Source organism: Muntiacus reevesi, chromosome 10 (assembly GCF_963930625.1).
Source record: "Muntiacus reevesi chromosome 10, mMunRee1.1, whole genome shotgun sequence".
NCBI lineage: Eukaryota > Metazoa > Chordata > Mammalia > Artiodactyla > Cervidae > Muntiacus > Muntiacus reevesi.
Genome location: NC_089258.1, coordinates 44,445,488 through 44,464,077, shown reverse-complemented (window position 1 = coordinate 44,464,077; position 18,590 = coordinate 44,445,488). Strand labels below are relative to the sequence as shown.

Here is an 18,590-nt window from a genome sequence, read left to right as displayed (position 1 = left end):
AGCATCGGGAGACGCTCCTGGGTTGCCTGCCCTGCGGGTCGTGGACGGGAGACTCCTGGGGTTGCCTGCCGGCCAGGTTGTGGATGGGAGACTCCTGGGGTCACCTGCCCGCCAGGTCGTGAACAGGAGACTCCTGGGGTTGCCTGCCCACCAGGTTGTGGGCGGGAGGCTCCTGGGGTCGCCTGCCTTGTGGGTTGTGGACAAGAGGCTCCTGGGGTCGCCTGCCCTCCGGGTCATGGATGTGGGAGACTCTGGGCCTTGGACACGGCTGTCCTCCTCCAGGTGGTCACAGAGCTTCTCTGGTCCCTGCAGAGGGACGGCTGAGGGTGGGAAGAGCAGGGCTTCGAGGCCGGGAGATCCCTGCCAACAGTTGGGCTTTCCCATTCCCCCGCCCCCTGGTGTGCGGCTGAGCGAGTCTGTGCAGTGGTCGCCCTGCCTGCCCCTCTGATGACGGCCGGCCCAGCCCACCCGCCTGGCCCGTGCACGCTGCGCCACCACGACAGCGGCCACCACAGTGTACGGGTCCTGGTGTGGAGCGAGGGCCCTGTGGAGGCATCGGGCTCCCTGGGCCACGCCGGGCGAGGACTGTGCTCAGGGGCGGCCAAGACCGTTTCGGGGGCTCGTCCTGCCACTGCTGTGGGCCTCCATGCCTTTCTCTATGTTTAAGATGGATTTTTAAGCAAGCACAGAGCTTTTCTCTTTACTAAAATTTCTGACACTTGCTGGTTTATATTAAAAGCTAGTGTCAGGGCGACAGGAAAACACCCACTGAAGGTTTCCCAAGAGCTCACAGCATCACAGCGCCCTGCTGGTTTCTGGACCACACACTCCAGGTGGATTCACAAGGGCAGCATTGGCTCAGATCTGAACTTCAGTAAATATCTGAGGCACTTCTGTGGCAGGTGGTGTCTGGACCCACTGACGCTTAGAGGAACACAGGTCTACTGGGGCAGTGAAGGGCACCCCACTGAGGGGCCCTTCAGAGAACCTACATTTTCACCCATTTCATCCACAAACAACAACAAGCACTCCTGTGAAAAGTCTTCCTGTGGGTATTGGAGACTGGGTTTGTGTCTGCATCAGGGCTGGCCCCGGGGTGACCACACTGGGAAGCAAACGCTGAGCTCTGAGCACGCCAGGGTCTGCTGGACCCAGGCGCTCTGTCCAGGGAACATGGCCTGTGCCCCAGGGGGCCCCACCCTGCACGGCCGGGGCACTAAGACGGGGGGCATGACCACGGGATCCCTGATGCTGGGGTGGCACAGTCCAGGGGCGTGGCACAGCAGGGGCGGAGGCTTCTTGCGAAGGAGACTAGAGTCTGACCACTTGTGCTGGAGCTCATCAAACACTCACCAGCCGAACAGCGAACGGCAGCGCCCTGCCTGGAGAACTCGGGGGGAACATGCAGCCTGACTCTGTTGTTGTACAGTCCCTCAGTTGTGTCCGACTCTTCGCAACCCCATGGATCGTAGCCCGCCAGGCTCCTCTGTCCATGGGATTCTCCAGGCAAGAGAACTGGAGTGGGGTAGCCATGCCCTCCTCCAGGGGATCTTCCCGACCCAGGGATGACCCCGAGTCTCCTGCATTAGCAGGAGTCAATGCTTTCTTTATCACTGAGCCACCGGGAAAGCACTTAGAACTGTCCTAGTCCTTCCTGGGCCAAGTCCCGGAGACACAGTCACAGGACATGCTGCCGTTTCAGCCCTGTCCAGGTCACCCGTCTGAGGGCGGCAGAACCAGACCAGATCCGTGACATGACGCTCACACTCAGACCAGGGAGTCAGGGTCGGGGTCCCTCAGGCCAGCCCCTTCCGGGAGGGGCTCTCGGGGCCCACCTGAGGGGGTGCGTGTTCCAGCGGCCAGCTTTCTGAGTCCCCAGATGCACACATTAAGAAGAGGCCTAACAAACAGGGCACAAGCAGCTCTGCTGGTCAGGCTTCCCAGCCTGTGTGGCTAGCAGGCAACCACAGGTGCGGCAAGGGGACGATCCACCAGCTTGGCAGCCAGTACGTCGCCGCTAACCACCTCGGTACCGACGCACCTGCTGTTCACTGGGCCACATTCACTGCTGGGTGCCACTGGGCCGGCACAGATCTGCCAGACGGAACTCGGCCGTGCCTGCACGGAGTGCCCTCTGGGGGCAGAGTCTGCATACAAAGGATGGCAGTTAACACTAAACACCTCCAGGTCGTGGAGATCAAAGAAAAATTCAGTCCACACGCAGTGACTCTTTCATCATACCAATGGCAAAAGGAAGTGAGAAAATGTAGATTTTGAAGAGAACTGAAAACGCAGAGAGTCCATGAGTGACAGGTGAGACCAGCCACCACGGAAGCAGCCTGCACCAGGAAGGGGGCCGGGGTGCAGCCCCTGCCTCTTCTGGACCATCCAGCATGGGGATGGCTGGGATAGTCCATTCCTCGGGAAACCCTGCCATCTCCACTCGTGGCCGAGACCCTGGGCGCCCCCCAGCCTCTCCTGCCCGTCTGTGGCCCCTGCCGTCTGAATCAGGAAGGCGGGGTACCACAGCAGCGCTGGTCCCCGGGGGTGCCCGCTGTCCTCTGACGCGCCTCCCCGCATCCCACAGAGGCAGAGAGCAGGCATCCTCACACCCAGATGTCAGGACCGTGGGGGCGACCCCTGCACGCCACCTGCCCTAGCTGGACTCAGCGCGGTCCCCACACCTGCCCTCCTCATGGCAGCCCCTCACTGCACACCACCCCAGCCCTGCCCGAGTCACAGCCTTGGGGGTCCCACTCTGTCCCAAGAACGTCTGCCTCCAGGCCGGTTTTCTCAAACCACATACCATCACTAAGGCGGCCCTGGTAACTCACCTGGGCCTCCTGATGGACCCCTGATGGTGTCCACCCAGTTGGATCAACCTTTCTAGAACAGGAATCTGCTAGCCGATTTGTATTTCTTCAGTGTCTCTCTATGACTTTCAGGAACAGATTTTAAGACAATTATTAGCCTAACAAGGGAGATGCCTGGGACATAAGGTTATAGTAAAAATCATCACTAACAGTCCCACAGAATGAAAGCGAAAGTCACTCAGTCGAGTCTGACTCTTTGTGACTCTATGTGTTGTAGTCTACCAGGCTCCTCCTCTGTAGTCCACCAGAATCCATGGGATTCTCCAGGCAAGAATGCTGAAGTGGGTTGCCATTTCTTCTCCAGGGCATCCTCCTGACCCAAGGATCGAACCCAGGGCTCCCACATTGCAGGCAGACTCTTTACAGACTGAGCAACCAGGGAAGCCAACCCCACAGAATGGCCCCAGTTAAAATTTCCTTAAAGGCAATTCCATCCATGAAACATTATTAAGTGCCGACTATCAGGAAAATGGAGGTGAGTTCTACGCTCTCGAGAGACTTGGTGTGAAGTCTGGAGGGCGAGACCAACAGGGAACCAGGTAAACTCCTGGGCCAGCATGTGAACATGTTCTGTTCTGCTGGCAACAGCCACTCTGTTCTGTGTTTTCCCCATTAGTACCAGAAATTAAAAACCACTGCGGCAGATAAATGTTTCCATTCTTCTCACTCCATTGTATTTTCTGACTGCTGATTTTATAGGTTAAATGTTTGACTACCTACCACTGTATAAAATAAGAGGTACATGCTATTACTACTTAAGAAAAAAGTTTTTTTTTTTTTTTTACTATTGCTGTATCTAATGATAAATGCTGACTTTAACATCTATTTGAATAGTCACCATACAAATGTAGGAGTCAATTGACAGTAAAATTTACCATCCTGCTGTGATTGGAGATAATCACTAAATGCACCTCCATCTGAAGTGAAAATAATAGTGTAACTGTACCACGAAGCAGATCATAAGCGGAGTCCCTGTCAACTAACAGGGTTAGCTGAAGGGCCATGACATGGCCACTACCGGGATAATGAAAAGACATGAGTGTACATTGTCATCTGAGGAGGCGACAACGTAATCAGCAAGTAGAGAAAGACACAGAAGATGGAAAGTTAGAATTATGACACCTGACGTGCAGGAAAATGACAGAGGACTCTCAGTATGGGAACTCTGCCACAGTCAGACGTCACCTGGTACTGGGAGACGTCTGGCCCCGGGAGGGGGTCTGTGCTGGAAAAGCCGCTCACTGTCTGGTCCAGCAGTGTGGAGCCTCCTCCCCAGGTACACATGATGGTGCTGGACGTGGAAGTGATTTCAGAGAGTCCAGGCTAGTAACCCTCAAACGCTCATCCCTTTCCCACCATCAAGGAGGAGGCTCCCTGGTGATAACACCAAGCCCCGACTACCGCCGAGGACACGCGTCCCTCCCCGAGGACCTCCTACTGTATGTCTCACGTAAAATGAGCCCTGGAGACACAAAATATGGCAGTACTCCTGCGAATAAGCTCCATTTTACGGCTTTAAAATCCACATAAAATTATAATTCCACTTGAAATTGGAAAGTCTAATAAAGTCACTGAGCATAAATTTATTACTGTAGTAACTTCACAACACAAGGATAATTTGTTTTAAATACGGTATTGTTTTTGAAGAAACAGTACTTATAGGTTACAAGGAGGCTTAGAAGACAATAAAACTGATTTTCGATATCTTTGCTCATTTTAACATTAACATATGCTTTTGGAAAAAATTCAGAAAATATTTAAAAGAAAATGAAATTCAGCCAGAAGTCCACCACCCAGAGATAACCATGACTAATACTTTCACATATTCATTTTCCATTGCTATGTCTGTTGGCTCATTTCATGTATCAACTTGACTAGACTGTGGGACCCAGCAATTTGGTCAAGAGTAGTCCAGGCAGCCAAACGAGTCAATCCTAAAGGAAATCAGTCCTGAATATTCATTGGGAGGACTGGTGCTGAGGCTGAAGCTCCAATACTTTGGCCACCTGATGTAAAGAACTGATTCACTAGAAAAGACCCTGATGCTGGGAAAGATTGAAGGCAGGAGGAGATGGGGACAACAGAGGATGAGATGGTTTGATGGCATCACTGACTCGATGGATATGAGTTAGAGGAAGCTTCAGGAGTTGGTGATGGACAGGGAAGCCTGGTGTACTGCAGTCCATGGGGTGGCAAAGAGTTGGATGCAACTGAGCGACTGACCTGAACTGAACTGAGTCTAGACGGCACTGTGAAGGCATTTTTTAGACGTGCATGCATTAGTAGCTCAGTCCTGTTGGACTCTTTGCGACCCCGTGGACCATAACCTGCAGGTTCCTCTGCCCATGGGATTTCCCAGGCCAGAATACTGGAGTGGGTCGCCACTTCCCTCTCCAGGGATCGCCCTGGACCAGGGGTTGAACTCACATCTCTGGCCTTGGCAATCAGATTCTTTACCAAGGAGCTACCAGGGAAGCCCAGAGATTTCAGATGTGATCAAAATTTAAATTTTTAGACACTGAGAAAGCAGAGTGCCCTCCATTATATGGGTAGGCCTCATCTAATCAGTTGAAGGTCTTAAGGAAAAAGATTGACCTCCTTGGGGAAGAGAAATTGTGCCTTCAGACTGTCTTCAGCCTCTAGCCACAAACTCAGGTCTTCCCTGGGGCTCCAGCCTGCCAGTCTGCCCTGCAGAATTAGAATCTGCCAGCCTGCACAATCATGAGAGCCAATTTCTTACAGTTAGTCCCTGTCTATTTTCTCTTTCTCATACACACACACACACACCCCTGTGTTTCTGGAGAACCCTGACTAACACACCACACAACACAGAATCACAGATGCAGTGGCTTAAAGCAACGCTCGAGGGTTGGCTTGCATTAGGCCTGTAGGTCACAGTCTGGCCCACAGTGACCAGGCTCTCTGCTCACAGCATCACAGATGGACACTAAGGTGCCGGCTAAGCTGAGCTCTCACTGGAGGCTTGAACCTGTGTACAAAACAGAAACAGACTCATGGGCTGAGAGAATGCACTATGGTTACCGGCGGGAAGGATGGGAGAAGAGACAGACAGGGGTTTGGGATGGACACGTGCACACTGCTACATTTGTAAATGGGTAGCCAACAAGGACCTACTGCCCAGCGCAGGGAACTCTGCTCCGTGTTACGTGGCAGCCTGGATGGGTGGGGAGTGTGGGGGAGAGTGGGGACGTGGACATGTGTGGCTGAGTCTCTTTGCTGTCCACCTGAAGCGATTGCAACACTGGTAATCGGCTATACTCCAATACAAAATAAAAAGTTAAGAAAAGAATGAACATAAATTTTTGTATATATTTGCCAAATTTTGCAATAAAAGAGATCTTAAAAACACCTTAATCTTAAAAAAAAATTATTTCAAAAGCAATTTGATTCATCAAAATCTCACTTTTTAATAGTCTGTGAAAATGATCTCTGTCATTGAAAACTAACTGATTAGTTTCACTTCCTTGGTTAGTGCCCTGGCAGTCTGTACTTTCATCCGTTTATTTATTTGATATCTTATTTACACACCCAGTCCTAGCACAAACCTACTTATTGGAGGAATAAAGAAACAAATTCATATATTAAGTACAATACATCAAGGAAGGCAATGATTTCAATAGCATAACTCATCTTTACTACCTTTAGGAGAACTACATAAATCACTGGTGCTTTAGGTTTACTATTAGGCTTAATGTTGTTTAATTTTGCCCTCAAATCTTACAGATTGACCTCTTTTTGTGCTAATCTCTTTATTCAGGGCATTCTCTGGAGACAGTCGGGGCTTTGACAGCCGTCAGCTTCTATTTAGTCAACAGAAAGTCCTGTCTGACTTCTCCTGAGTGTTTGGCTGATTATCCATGCCATCGCTGTTAGATATCTGAAGAACACAGAAGTAGAGAGAGTGACTCGCGTTTAAAGAGTGATAGCTTTCAGCACTCTTCATTGTTCGAGGGTGACAGCTCTCCATCATTATGCAATCAGATCCGTTGGTTCGCCAGGAGATGAGCTGGGAACTGCCCTCAGCGCTGCGGGGGGCACGCGTGTCACGCTGGATGAGCAGGAGAGAAAGCGCACAAAAGCAGCTGGGTGTAGACCGCGTGGTGTGGGGACGCGTGCGCAGCTGTGAGGGTGGTCAGGAACAAGCTGACTTGCGGGGGGGATTCGAGAGCTCCTACGATGAGAAGTGGGAAAATGTTGGGAAGAAAGGACAGTGTATTACCTTTACCTCTAAGTCGAGTTCCCTTCCCACATGGCTGGAAAGGAAAGGTTGTCAGTATTAAACACTTTACATATTCATTACAGAATTTGAAAAAGCAATTAAAACGGAGAAAAGTAGCTAATAGTGGCTGTCTTTATCCTCAAAAGTTGATCATTTCTTCATTTTTGAAAGATAATTTCTCTAGGTCTCAAATTCTGGATTCAAAGGTTTTTCTTTTAATACTTTAAAGGTGTCACTTCATTGCTTTCTGGCTCGATGAGCTTACGATAAAAACCCTGTGAGAATGTTCTGTTCCTCTGGATGTAATGTCCTTTATTTTTCTTCAGCTTTCTTTAAGATTTTCTCTTTATTCTCGGTTTCTGGTGGACTGAATATGTGTGTATTTGTATGGGGTTTTGGTGGTTTGTTTGGGGGTACTTATCTTTCTTGAGATTTTCTAGATTCTTCAATCTGTGATTTACCATACTTCACTGTTTTCAGAACTCTTGGGCGTTACATCTTCAAATGCTTCTTCCGTAGACTGTTCCCCCTTCTCTTTGCCTCCTGGGATTCAGTGCATTTGACAATTTAATGTTTGCCCACATCTCCTGAATGCTCTTTTCTGCTTTTATTTCCTACATTTTTGTGTGTGTGGTGATTCCCGTGGACTATCTTCAAGTTCACTGGCCATCACGCGGTTGTGCCGCATCTACCGATGAGCTCAGCAACTAAGCCTCTGCTCCTCACACCATGGTTTGCAGCTGCAGCGTTTCTACCTCCCTCTTTCTTACACTTTCTCTCTCTGCCAGTGTCCCTTTGGTGTCTTTGAGTACTCCGCGTTTTCCCTTCGATCTTTATGGCATCAATCCATTATTTTAAAGTTCTCCCTGATGGTTCTGTCATCAGTCATCTCTAAATCTTCTCTTGGCTGCTCTGTCTCTCGAGAGTAGGTTTTACTTTCTTTTATTGCGTCTTTTAAGTTCTGATATTTCTGAATAGATGGCACGTTTGCACAAATGAAGGTCAACACCATATATAAAAAGAGGCATATTGAGGTGTCCTGTCCATCCCTGTCACACCTACTTCCTCCTCGCTCCTTAGATGTAAACATTTTTATTAGCATCTTATTCTTCTATTGTCTTTTTATGTATTATAATCTGACATGCGTCTTATTTTCCCATTTTATCATATAAAAGTGGCAGCATCGGGTCTTCCCAGGTGGCTCAGTGGAGGAGGCCACCTGCCAAGGCAGAAGACACAGGTTCAATCCCACAGGCTGCAGAACAGGTGAGCCCGCGCTCCAGAGCCCGGGAGCTGCACCAGCTGAGCCCAGGGGCCACGACTCCTGAAGCCCGCGCCCCTGGAGCCTGCGCCCCCCAACAAGAGAGGCCCGGGCACTATGACGAAGAGCAGCCCCTGCTCTCCACAGCTAGGAGAGAGTCCATGCAGCAGCGAAGACCCAGCACAGCCAACAAACACATGAACAAAGTTAAAAAAGAGAGAATCTGTAACTACAATAAACATAAAAAGATTCTCAGTCTCTCATGTTTTTTTTAAAGTGGCAGCTACACAATAATGTCCTGTACTTTGCTTTTTAAAGTTGATGTAATCTGGATTGCTCCACAATTAGCATATGGAAGTGTTCCTCATTTTTATAGCTGCCTAATATTCTAGTATATCTTATTAATAATATTCTATTTCAATACTTGCATATATCTCTTGTTCAGTCAGTACTATCACGGTGGACTCTGGGTTACTGTGCCTTTTGCTGTTACTGATGATGTAACAGTGAAGAGCATCTTACCTGTGTGGCTTTTACAGGTGGACCCACCTGTGGGACCAGATCCCTGCTGACGGGCATGTGGGGCTTCCTACAGTGATGCGCAGGAACTAGTGAACACCACTGCATTTCTGCACCTTTACACTTTAGAACGGGAGTTTAGATTTTTAGTTTTCAGTGGAATGCTAAAACTCTCCCAGACTTTCAGTCACTGATGAGGTATGTGAACGTCTTTTCTGGTCTCTGCCCGTTTATATGACCACAGTGCTCATCTCTTCCTCACTGATTTGCAAGGTGTGTCTCTTTGTATTAGGAATGTGAGCACATGTCACCTGTATCATGGGGCATTTCCCCAGGTTTTCATGATTGTCTTACTTTGGTGACAGTAGTTTCAGTTTGTTCATTTGTTTGTTGACCTTTACCATGAATATGTTTTTAGTTTTATGAATTAAAATATGTCAATATTTTGTAGTTTCTCACTGTGGAGTATGGTTGGGATATGACTTCTCCAACTCAAGATTGTAAAATATTCATATATGCAGATTCATGTACATATATATGCATGTACATACGCATACTTGTATATACACACATATACATATACACACACCTGTATACACATATGTAGATATATACACACGCAGACATATACACATACCTGTATATACACACACCTGTATACAGCCACACACGCAAACATGATTCTTATGTTTATATCTATAACCCACCTGAGTTTATCTTTACATGTGAAGTAGTTTGTAACATAAGCTCTCCTTTCTCTGCAAATTCAAAATGCTACCTTCTTGAGAGAATGACTCAGAGATGTTCAAATTTATTAGAGATTTGACTTCTCAATTCAACTAAGCAGGAAAAAAACCCTAAAATTAAATCAGTTGGTCTACCTTTCATAGTAATAAAAAGTGAACTCTCTATATATTAATACATAAACTAATTTAAAACCTAGTAAATTGGATTCCATAGCATCTTGAAATTTACATTTCAGTTAAAACAGTTCTCAGTGGCATCTGCCTGTGGGCAGGGTCTGACCCACAGAGGGACAGAGTCTGTCCTCGATCCATCAACACAGCTCCTGAGAATCCTGGGCAGTAAGACAAGTGTGGCAAGTCTTTGGTCATTTGCTTTTGCTTCATCTTTCTTTCCAGAGTGAAAAGACTGTCTGTCGCCTTGCACTACTTAGAGAGCACCGCACGGTGACAGCGAGAACCCCTGCCCGTGTAGTCAGGGAGCACGGCCAGTTAGGAACAGCAGGACCGGCTGCTTTCTGGGTGTACCAGCAGGAAGACACGACACTGCTCAACACAACCACTGTTCCCAGAGGTCAAGCAGCCTTCACAGAAGGGGGCTTATATTACGTGGCTCAACAGGGCTGACGACAGGCAGCCCCAGACCCTTGCAGGTCTCAGCCAGGCAGATCACAGCAGGCTTGCTGGGCAAGTCCATCACACAGGAGAGTTTATGTGAGGCAGGAGGTGCGGAAACCCCTAGGGGTCAGCATGCCCGTACCACAGTTTAGCTAAAAGAATATCAATGCATCTCCAACCCATCCAGTTAGAACTAAAGTATAATTACCAGGCTATTTCTGGCTATTTTATTTGCCTTCTTGAATACCATTATTAACGTCAATAGAATTAACTGTGCATACCAAGATGAGAATAAAAACCTGAAGGAGGTCAGCAGACGCTAATTCTTTTGTTTATCATTTGAATCTTAATCCGCCTGTCAGTCAGCTCCCGCTGGTGAAGTTCTGTGGTGCTGGAGGGAAACACACCCGGGGAGCTGCTGAATTCCAGACTTTCTGCTCACGGCCATATTTTAAATCCAACTTTGGAACCACCTCCTCCTTTCTCGCAGAAAGCACGTGGTCCCTGGCATGCTCTCCTGCTGTTCAGGTGAAGCACTTTCCCTGAACGTGGGATTACAATAACCGTTTTCATTCACACCCCTGGTCCCTTATATGGCCAAGGCACCTCATCCCTTTGAGTCAGGGTTTTGTTCCATAACGTGGGCACAGTTTTAACTTCCCTGGGGAAAGAGCTGAGCTTTTGTGAGGTCATTTAAGATGAAAATAAATGAAATGATATTGAAACCTATAAAATCCCAAGATGTGCTAGGATCCTAACAGGCAATAACAACAACTTAATTGATGTACCTCCCAGTAACATATTTTCAAGAGAAATTTCATATCTTAACACAAGGAGCAACTTGCTATGGGAGTTTCATGGACTTGCAAATTCGCAGAGTCGACCTACAAGGCATGGCACCGTCTGGGCAGGGCACCACCTGCTCCATGTCACGTATCCACTGAGGCGTCAGATTTAGGCGAAAACAATAATCTGCACACATATACGGAGAATGTAGCACATGCCCCAGGAAGAGCGCCGACCTGCCGTTTCACCCTCTTGTTGAACCTCCACACCAGAGAAGCCACAGCTCATGGTGGCAAAAGCAGATGCTTCTTTGCATGTGAATCCAGACTTAGCTGGAAGGACCAGAAACACACACAGGCTGACAGCTAAGAAATGCAGTCGCGTTTTCATCATTCAACTGAATAGCCAAGTTCCTAGTTTCCTCTGTTTATATTTTGGAAATTAGTTAAATTTATCAACAATGTATCTTAGCATGCACCCCTATGTTCACTGCAGCGCTATTCACAATAGCCAAGACCTGGAATCGTCCTGTCTGTCCATGCAGAGATGAATGGATAAAGGAGATATGGTACATATATGCAATGGAACACTTCTCAGCCATGAAAGAGAATGGAATTATGCCACTTGAGCAACATGGATGGACCTAGAGATTATCATACTATGTGAAGTAAGGCAAAAGAGAAAGACAAACACCATATGATATCACTTATATGTGGAATCTAAAATAACCCAAATGAATTTATCTGTGAAACAGAAACAGACTTACAGACACAGAACAGACTTGTGGTTGCCAGGAGGCATGGGGGGGTGGGGATGGGTTGGGAGTTTGCTATTAGCGGATGCAAATTATTACAGATAGGCTGGATAAACAGAAGCACAGGAAACTGTATCCAATATCCTGGGATAAACCATAATGGAAAAGACTTTAAAGAGAGACTGTATGTGTGTAACTAAATTACTTTGCTATACAGCAGATTGGCGCAACATTGTAAATCAACTATATTTCAATTTTAAAAACCCCACAACGTATCTTTGGACAAATATATAAAGCATATTCTGTGATATTTGTAAAACTAATCCAGTTCCTGTTCTTACCTTGCAAAAACTTTGTTGCCTGTTACATATGCACCTGTAAAGTTACAGTAAACAGAAAACTCCCCACTGTGACTGTCTCACACACACACAAACATGCTTCTGATAAACAGCTGGAATGATCTGAGAAGACACGGATGGGTCACTGGCTATGACAGGTGCTCAGATATTAACACCTGACATAGAAATCGCCCTAGTATATTTCCTTAATTACTACGCAGTAAGTGTAACCAAAGGTCTGACAGGCTTTTTAAAGAGGACTTTAAATTGACGGCCATTGAGTCTAATATTTTCAATCCTGGGATTTTCTGGGTTGACTGCTGGCTCGTGTGAGGGAAGCCCGGGGCTGGGGCGGGGGAAGTGCGGGGGGCTTACGTTTGGAGGTCTCCCAGCGGCCTCTGTCCGATGGATGTGAGCAGGGGCTCCGGCCGGAGGGCCAGCTTGGGGGACGTCTTGGGGCTGGAGTCCGAGTCCCCGCTGTCCTCATCACCCATGGCTTTGATGTAGCTCCCGCTCCTCATCCTCCTGCAGGGGATCTCGTCGTCTCTGCCCCCCAGGGGGCGCCCTCCCCACTCGTCCTGGGGCACCTGGGGAGAGCACACAGGGCGTCAGGGCCCCAGCTGCCTCCTGGGGGCGCGGCCCCAAAGACTCGGCTGGTCTCGGGCACTCAGCACCCAACGCCACACGCTTCTTCGTGGTCCGCCACTCAAATCCCAAAAGGACATTCACATATAATCATTGCTTTTCCTCCTGTTATAAAAGTGATAAATGTTATGGGAAAAGTGAGAAAATGTTAGAAAAGCAGAATGAGGAAAAAACGTAGTCTCAGCACCTGGAAGAACCACTGCTAACACTTAGATTTACTTCCTTGTGGTAAGAAGGCAGTTGAGCGTTGAGAAAACTGGACTAAAGAGGTCTCCAGTGTGGAGCGGAGGAAAGGAGGAGGAGAAGAAGGAAACCAGAGGAGGAGGCCCTGAGGCCCGTGCGAGCCGACACGGGGGATGAGCCCAGGGTTGGGCCACGGCCCCATGCCGGGGCCTGCAGCCGGTGCTGAGGCCATGCCCAGACCTGAGTCCCGCACTCAGACCGGTGCTGTGTGCGGGAGGAAGGACCCGCCCCCCAGGAAACCCGGGGTCCCCACACAGCACACGCATCACGGGGTGTCTCCATCACGGGCGCTCAGGGAGGAGCGGTCCCTTCACGCTCCACCAGCCGTGATGCTGACAAAAACCCAAAACCACCCCAGGCAGCGGCTGAGGGCAGAGGGCTGTGTGAGTGCACACGCGCGGCACCATCGCACGGAGCTCTGTGGTCCAGGGACCCAAGGACCCGGTGGGAATCTCCCACCATGCTCTTCGTGGAGACAAGGGACGATGCAGCTCCGTGGACAAAGTCTTCAGAGGTGGGGCTTGTCCTGTGGTTAATGTTTACAGACTTAGGGACACTCTGGCTGTGCTGTGCTTACTCGTTCTGTCCTGGCTGACTCCTTGCGACCTCAGGGACCCCATGGAGCCTGCCAGGCGCCTCTGTCCATGGGGATTCTCCAGGCAAGAACACTGGAGTGGGTTCATTCTAAAAGGAGTCTTGCCATCTTTCCACGTTTTAAAAAAAAATTTTTTTTAATTGAACTTCAGTTTATTCACAACGTTGTGTTAATTTCTGCTGTATAACAAAGTGATTCAGTTTTACATGTATGCATTGCTTTTCATATTCTTTTCCATTGTGGTTTATCACAGGATACTGAATACAGTTCTCTGTGCTATCCAGTAAGACCTGCTGTTCTCCCACCCTGTATACACTAGTTTACACCTGCTAACCCCAAACCCCCAGTCCTTCCCACCCCTCTGGCCCCCTCGGCAACCGCAAGCCTGTTCTCTGTGTCTGTGAGTTTGTTCTGTAGATGCGCTCATTTGTCATCTCTCCAGTTTTGATGGGGCCACTGGGCCGTTCGTCACCGTCCCAGCCAGGGACACGCAGGGCTGACCGCCAGGGCAGAGTTATCAGCTGAAAGTGCTTTTTCCCCATCTTCCATCTTGCAGACTGCAGCCCAGGGCAGGACGGATGCCCCTTCTGGGGCCCCCGCCAACATGCAGGGAGCGGGCGCCCCTCAGTGAGCGTGAGCGTGTGGGCACCGAGCCTCCCAGGCCCCACGGTGATGCTTTGCGGATCCTCCCTGCAGCCTGTGTGTGGAACCAGCCCCCACCCCAGGCCAGGCTGGGCCCATGAAAGACACGGAGACACGCCAGCCTCACGTGGACGCGGAGGGGGCTTCACAGGACGGAGACTCTGGGTCCTCACAGGCCTGACCCTCAGGGCGGCGCGGCCCAGGGACCCGCAGCCGCAGAGCAGGGCTTGGGGGCAGCATGTCCAAGCTCCCTACAGCCAGGTGCTCAGTGCCCATCTCCGAGCGGCTTTCAAGGGGATGGTGACCCCGGGGAGCGGGTGGGCACGAGACCGCAGAGGGCAGTGCAGAGCTGCCAGAGACACTGCGGGAGAAGAAACGCCGGGAGCACAGCCACTGGGGAGACAGACATAGGTTTACAGGAGCGGGGGCACGCGGGAGAAGAGATCAGGAGGGAAGTCTGGGCTTCTCTGGGCATCCAGGCTCTCAACTCTCTCCTCGCGGGGGTCAGTTTCAGCAATCCCGACAAACTGGAGGACGGACAAGGCTGTGGGACAGAGGCTGCCCCCTGCCTCATGCCCAGCAGTGACGCGGGCCCACGCTTTATGCCACTAGTCCGAAGACTTGATCTGTGTGTGCCTTTGACCTAGCAACGTCCCCGGACAACAGGATTCGTGCCGGGGACTGTGAGCTGATCATTAGGGTCAAAGGAGGGGACTGATAATACCTGATGGGGTGGCTGAACATATCTACTAAATCATGCCGTGGATAACATGCAGAACTAGTATTTAGCCAAGGAGAGATGTCCACGAGGGAGAGCAGTGTTTAAAGTGTGGACACCATGTTTCTATACTTTAAAGGCAGAAGTGTGTGTGTGTGCACGCATGTTCAGTTGCGTCCGATGTTTTGAGACCACATGGACTGTACCCACCAGGCTCCTCTGTCCATGGGACTTCCCAGGCAAGAATACTGGAGTGGGTTGCCATTTCCTCCTCCAGGGATCTTCCCAACCCAGGGATTGAACCGTGTCTCCTTTGTCTCCTGCATTGGCAGGGCTGTTCTTTACCGCTGAGCCACCAGGGAAGCCCTGAAAGACAGAGATGCTGTATCATGCATAGAAACACAGCCGGAAGGACGTGTGATTATCACTGGGAGACAGTAACGGTGGGCTTTTCAATGATTTTTCTTTATATTTACATTTTCTAAATTTTCTACATGGGCCATATATAGATATTAATAACTATTGTAATAAAAAGTAAACTTATTTTTTTAATTTAAGAAAATTTAGTCCCAAATGAGAATACATTTCAGTAGATGAGACAGGCATAAAATAACGTGAATTATGGTTTAATTAGGGCAAAGAAGGAGATGCAGAGGGCAAACAGGGAAGGACCAGAGGAAGCTGTCGACAGAGAGGAGGTGATTGGGGAAGGCTTCCTGGAGGTGAGGTTGGGGACTCTAGCTCATTGGGACTTGAGCAGAAGGCACAAGAGAGGCTCACAGAGGCTCTGGCTCCCCCGCCAGCACCCTGGAGAGATGAGGGGCTCAGCTGTTGGGCAGGTGCTCCAAGGAAGCTGGCGGGAGGCGGATGGGGAGGAGCCATGTGCCAGGGAAGATGCATTCCCGCTGGCAGCTTATAGAATTTTTGTGAATCAAAAAACATGCTTCTGTAAAAAAAATACAAAGTTTTTTTTTTCCAGCAGCTTGTGAATTAACTAACAAATGAGATCAGCTTGTATATTTTTGTTTCTGATTGAAGCTGCCAATTTCACAGTCTTTGACAGACGAGATTTCAATACAGAAGGAGAGTAAACCAGAGTCAAGAGCGGTTGCAACACTGATTCCGAAGCATATGTCTGCAGACTGTCAAAAGAACGGGGAGTGACCCGGAAACGCCACCGTGCCTCAGTAAAGAACGCTTTCTCCAGCACACTACAGGGCCACAAACCTGCTGCGGCAGGCGTGAGGGCGGCCCGCGTGGACCCCAAAACATCAAGTGCTTTCATGAACGAATAAACTTCTTTCCACGGTATCCACAGCCTCCGCGAATCCATGCGCAATCTGTGCTGCATTTAGAGATAATTATTACTCTAATTTCCTACTTGCTTATAGCAGTGAGTGACATTTACAGTTTCTGAATAGGCATCTTCCTAAGGTCGAGGCGAGTGTAGATTTCAGTATCTCCTGCTTGTTGCTTGAAGGAGACTTCAGGCTGCAGATTAAAAAGTCCTTTCTTCCTTTCAAGCAGCATGGCAAAGGGACAAGGGCTGGGGTTTTGTAATAATATTCTCTTCCAGGTGCTGAAACCAAGGGAGAAAATGCCATCAAACACTAGGTGTCCATGTGGGGACATGTCTTCTCCATTCAGTCCAAAATTTTGTTGTTTTGTTTTAAACGCACGCCAGGCACACTTGCTCTGGGAATATAACAGAGCAAGACAGCTGGGCTTCCCATTTCCAGGCTGTCACAGTGCAAGACCTCAGGTCCAAGTGGGGCGCCCTCGAGGGCAGCCTGGACATGTGTCTGGGGCAGCCTGATGCCACACACTGGGGGGATGTGACCAGCACCCTGGGGGCCAAGAAGCAGGACGCAACTCCACCCTCTGGAGGACCGGCTGCTGTCTTGTGCGACCTCACCCCCTGGAGGGCTGGCTTCCGTCCTGTGTGATCCCAGCGTTTGCCTTCATGTCTACGACAACCCGAGCTCTTTTCTGTATGTAAACCAAAGTGTTCTTGGTTTCCTTTGCACGGTGTCACTGATGGAGGGAACTGTGGTGCGCTGCTCCACCTGGAGGGTCAGAGCAGCCTGCAGGTGGGTCTCTGAGACTCCCTCCTCCAGTCCAGATTAGCAGCAAGTCTTCACCTAGAAACGAGCTCCTGAACACTCCACTTCCCTCTGGACACGTCTGTCAGGGCCCAGACGATTTTATATTAAGATTCATGTTCTTATTACAAATGACCTTCCTTTTATTTCTCTGTTTTATTAGCGTTTGGAAGCTTTATACACGGACACAAGCCTGTGCACTTGAGCCTTGAACGACATGGGAGCTGGGGTGCCGCCTATCCACGCAGCGCAAAGTCTGAGCATAACGTGCAGTCAGCCTTCCAGGTGCGGTTTAGGAAAACCACCCCTCTTTACCAAACGGGCCTTTTCTGGTTTCTGCCTCAAGTACTTCAAAGGTCTCTGGCCTCGGGTGCTCCCACACGGTCAGACGTAAAGGCTGACTTCTGACCAAGAGCTGAGGGCGTGGGTCAGCTCTGAGACTGACTCCTCCACACCCCGTCTGAAGTGACCCCACCTCTGTCTGGACTCTGTCCCCCTGTTCCAGCACACGGGGGCGGGGCCGACGGGAGTGACGGGTGTCCAGCACGTGGACTGACCTGGGAGGCTGCGGCCGCTCACTGCCTCTCCGTCAGGGCTGGTTTGGTCTCGGGCCTGTGACAGGCAGGCGTTTGAGAAATGTTGCTGAAATAAATTCTTCATTGACAGATGCTGGGGTTTGAGCATTTGCCAGCCGTGAGCCTGGTAAATCTCTCTGCCTCATTGATCGCGTATACATCAGACGCTGTGGTTAGATTTGAGAGAGTGTAAGAAAGGCCCTTGGGAAACCGTCAGTCACTACAGAAACGTGTAATATTGTGTGGGTGAACATTCTACTTCATTCTCGTTCACCAGTTAAGAATGGCAGGGCCTGTGTGTGACTGAACGTTCGCGGTGGGAAGTCAGAGAGAAGCTGACTCGTGGGTTGGCACGCCCGCCGCCCTCGGCGTGTGAAGAACACTCAGAAAGGCGGCAGCGTAGGCTGCATTTCTGTGTGCACTCGAGCTGGGGGCCAGGGGGCCTCATCAGCTTCATGAGTGACCCGGGGGCAGGCTGCTCACGACCCACAGTGTTTGGAGCCCTTTCCTGTGAAGGACGGTGGGGCAGGCTGCGTGCCCGGGGCTGGGACGGGCAGACCTTGGCAGGGGCTGGGTGCTGGGGGCAAGGCTGAAATGCCCTTCCAGCCTGGGGAAGCCTCCATGCCCACGGTGACCCTCAGGCTCCATGTCCTTCTGCTCATCTCCTCCAACAGCTCCCAGAGTGTCAGGGCGGGAGCTCTTCCCCCAGCACACCCCAGACAAGACACTGCAGCATGGTCAACACAGACACGGGGGGAGATCAGAGGGACCCCGCGGGTCTGGACCACCAGTCGGGCAGAAACACAGAGAGAGGAAGGAGGGACGGAAAGCGATGGAGGCAGGGGGAGAGGCAGGGCCCAGGACGGGAGAAGGGGACCAGAGCTGGTGCTGGTCCTGGGCTGTGTGATGCTGCAGGGGCCTGCACTGGAGGGGCCCAG

General features: G+C 50.1%; 1 protein-coding gene across 1 annotated transcript in view; it reads right to left on the bottom strand.

Annotated features, from left to right (window-relative positions):
• Window positions 1-18,590, bottom strand: part of DLGAP2 (DLG associated protein 2) — a gene marked incomplete at its 5' end in the record, with an annotated part of 450,426 nt that overhangs the window by 59,533 nt on the left and 372,303 nt on the right. The window contains one exon of the mRNA XM_065946643.1: window positions 12,508-12,719. Within this exon, the coding sequence (XP_065802715.1) occupies window positions 12,508-12,719 (212 nt within the window). The remainder of the gene's footprint in view (window positions 1-12,507; window positions 12,720-18,590) is intronic.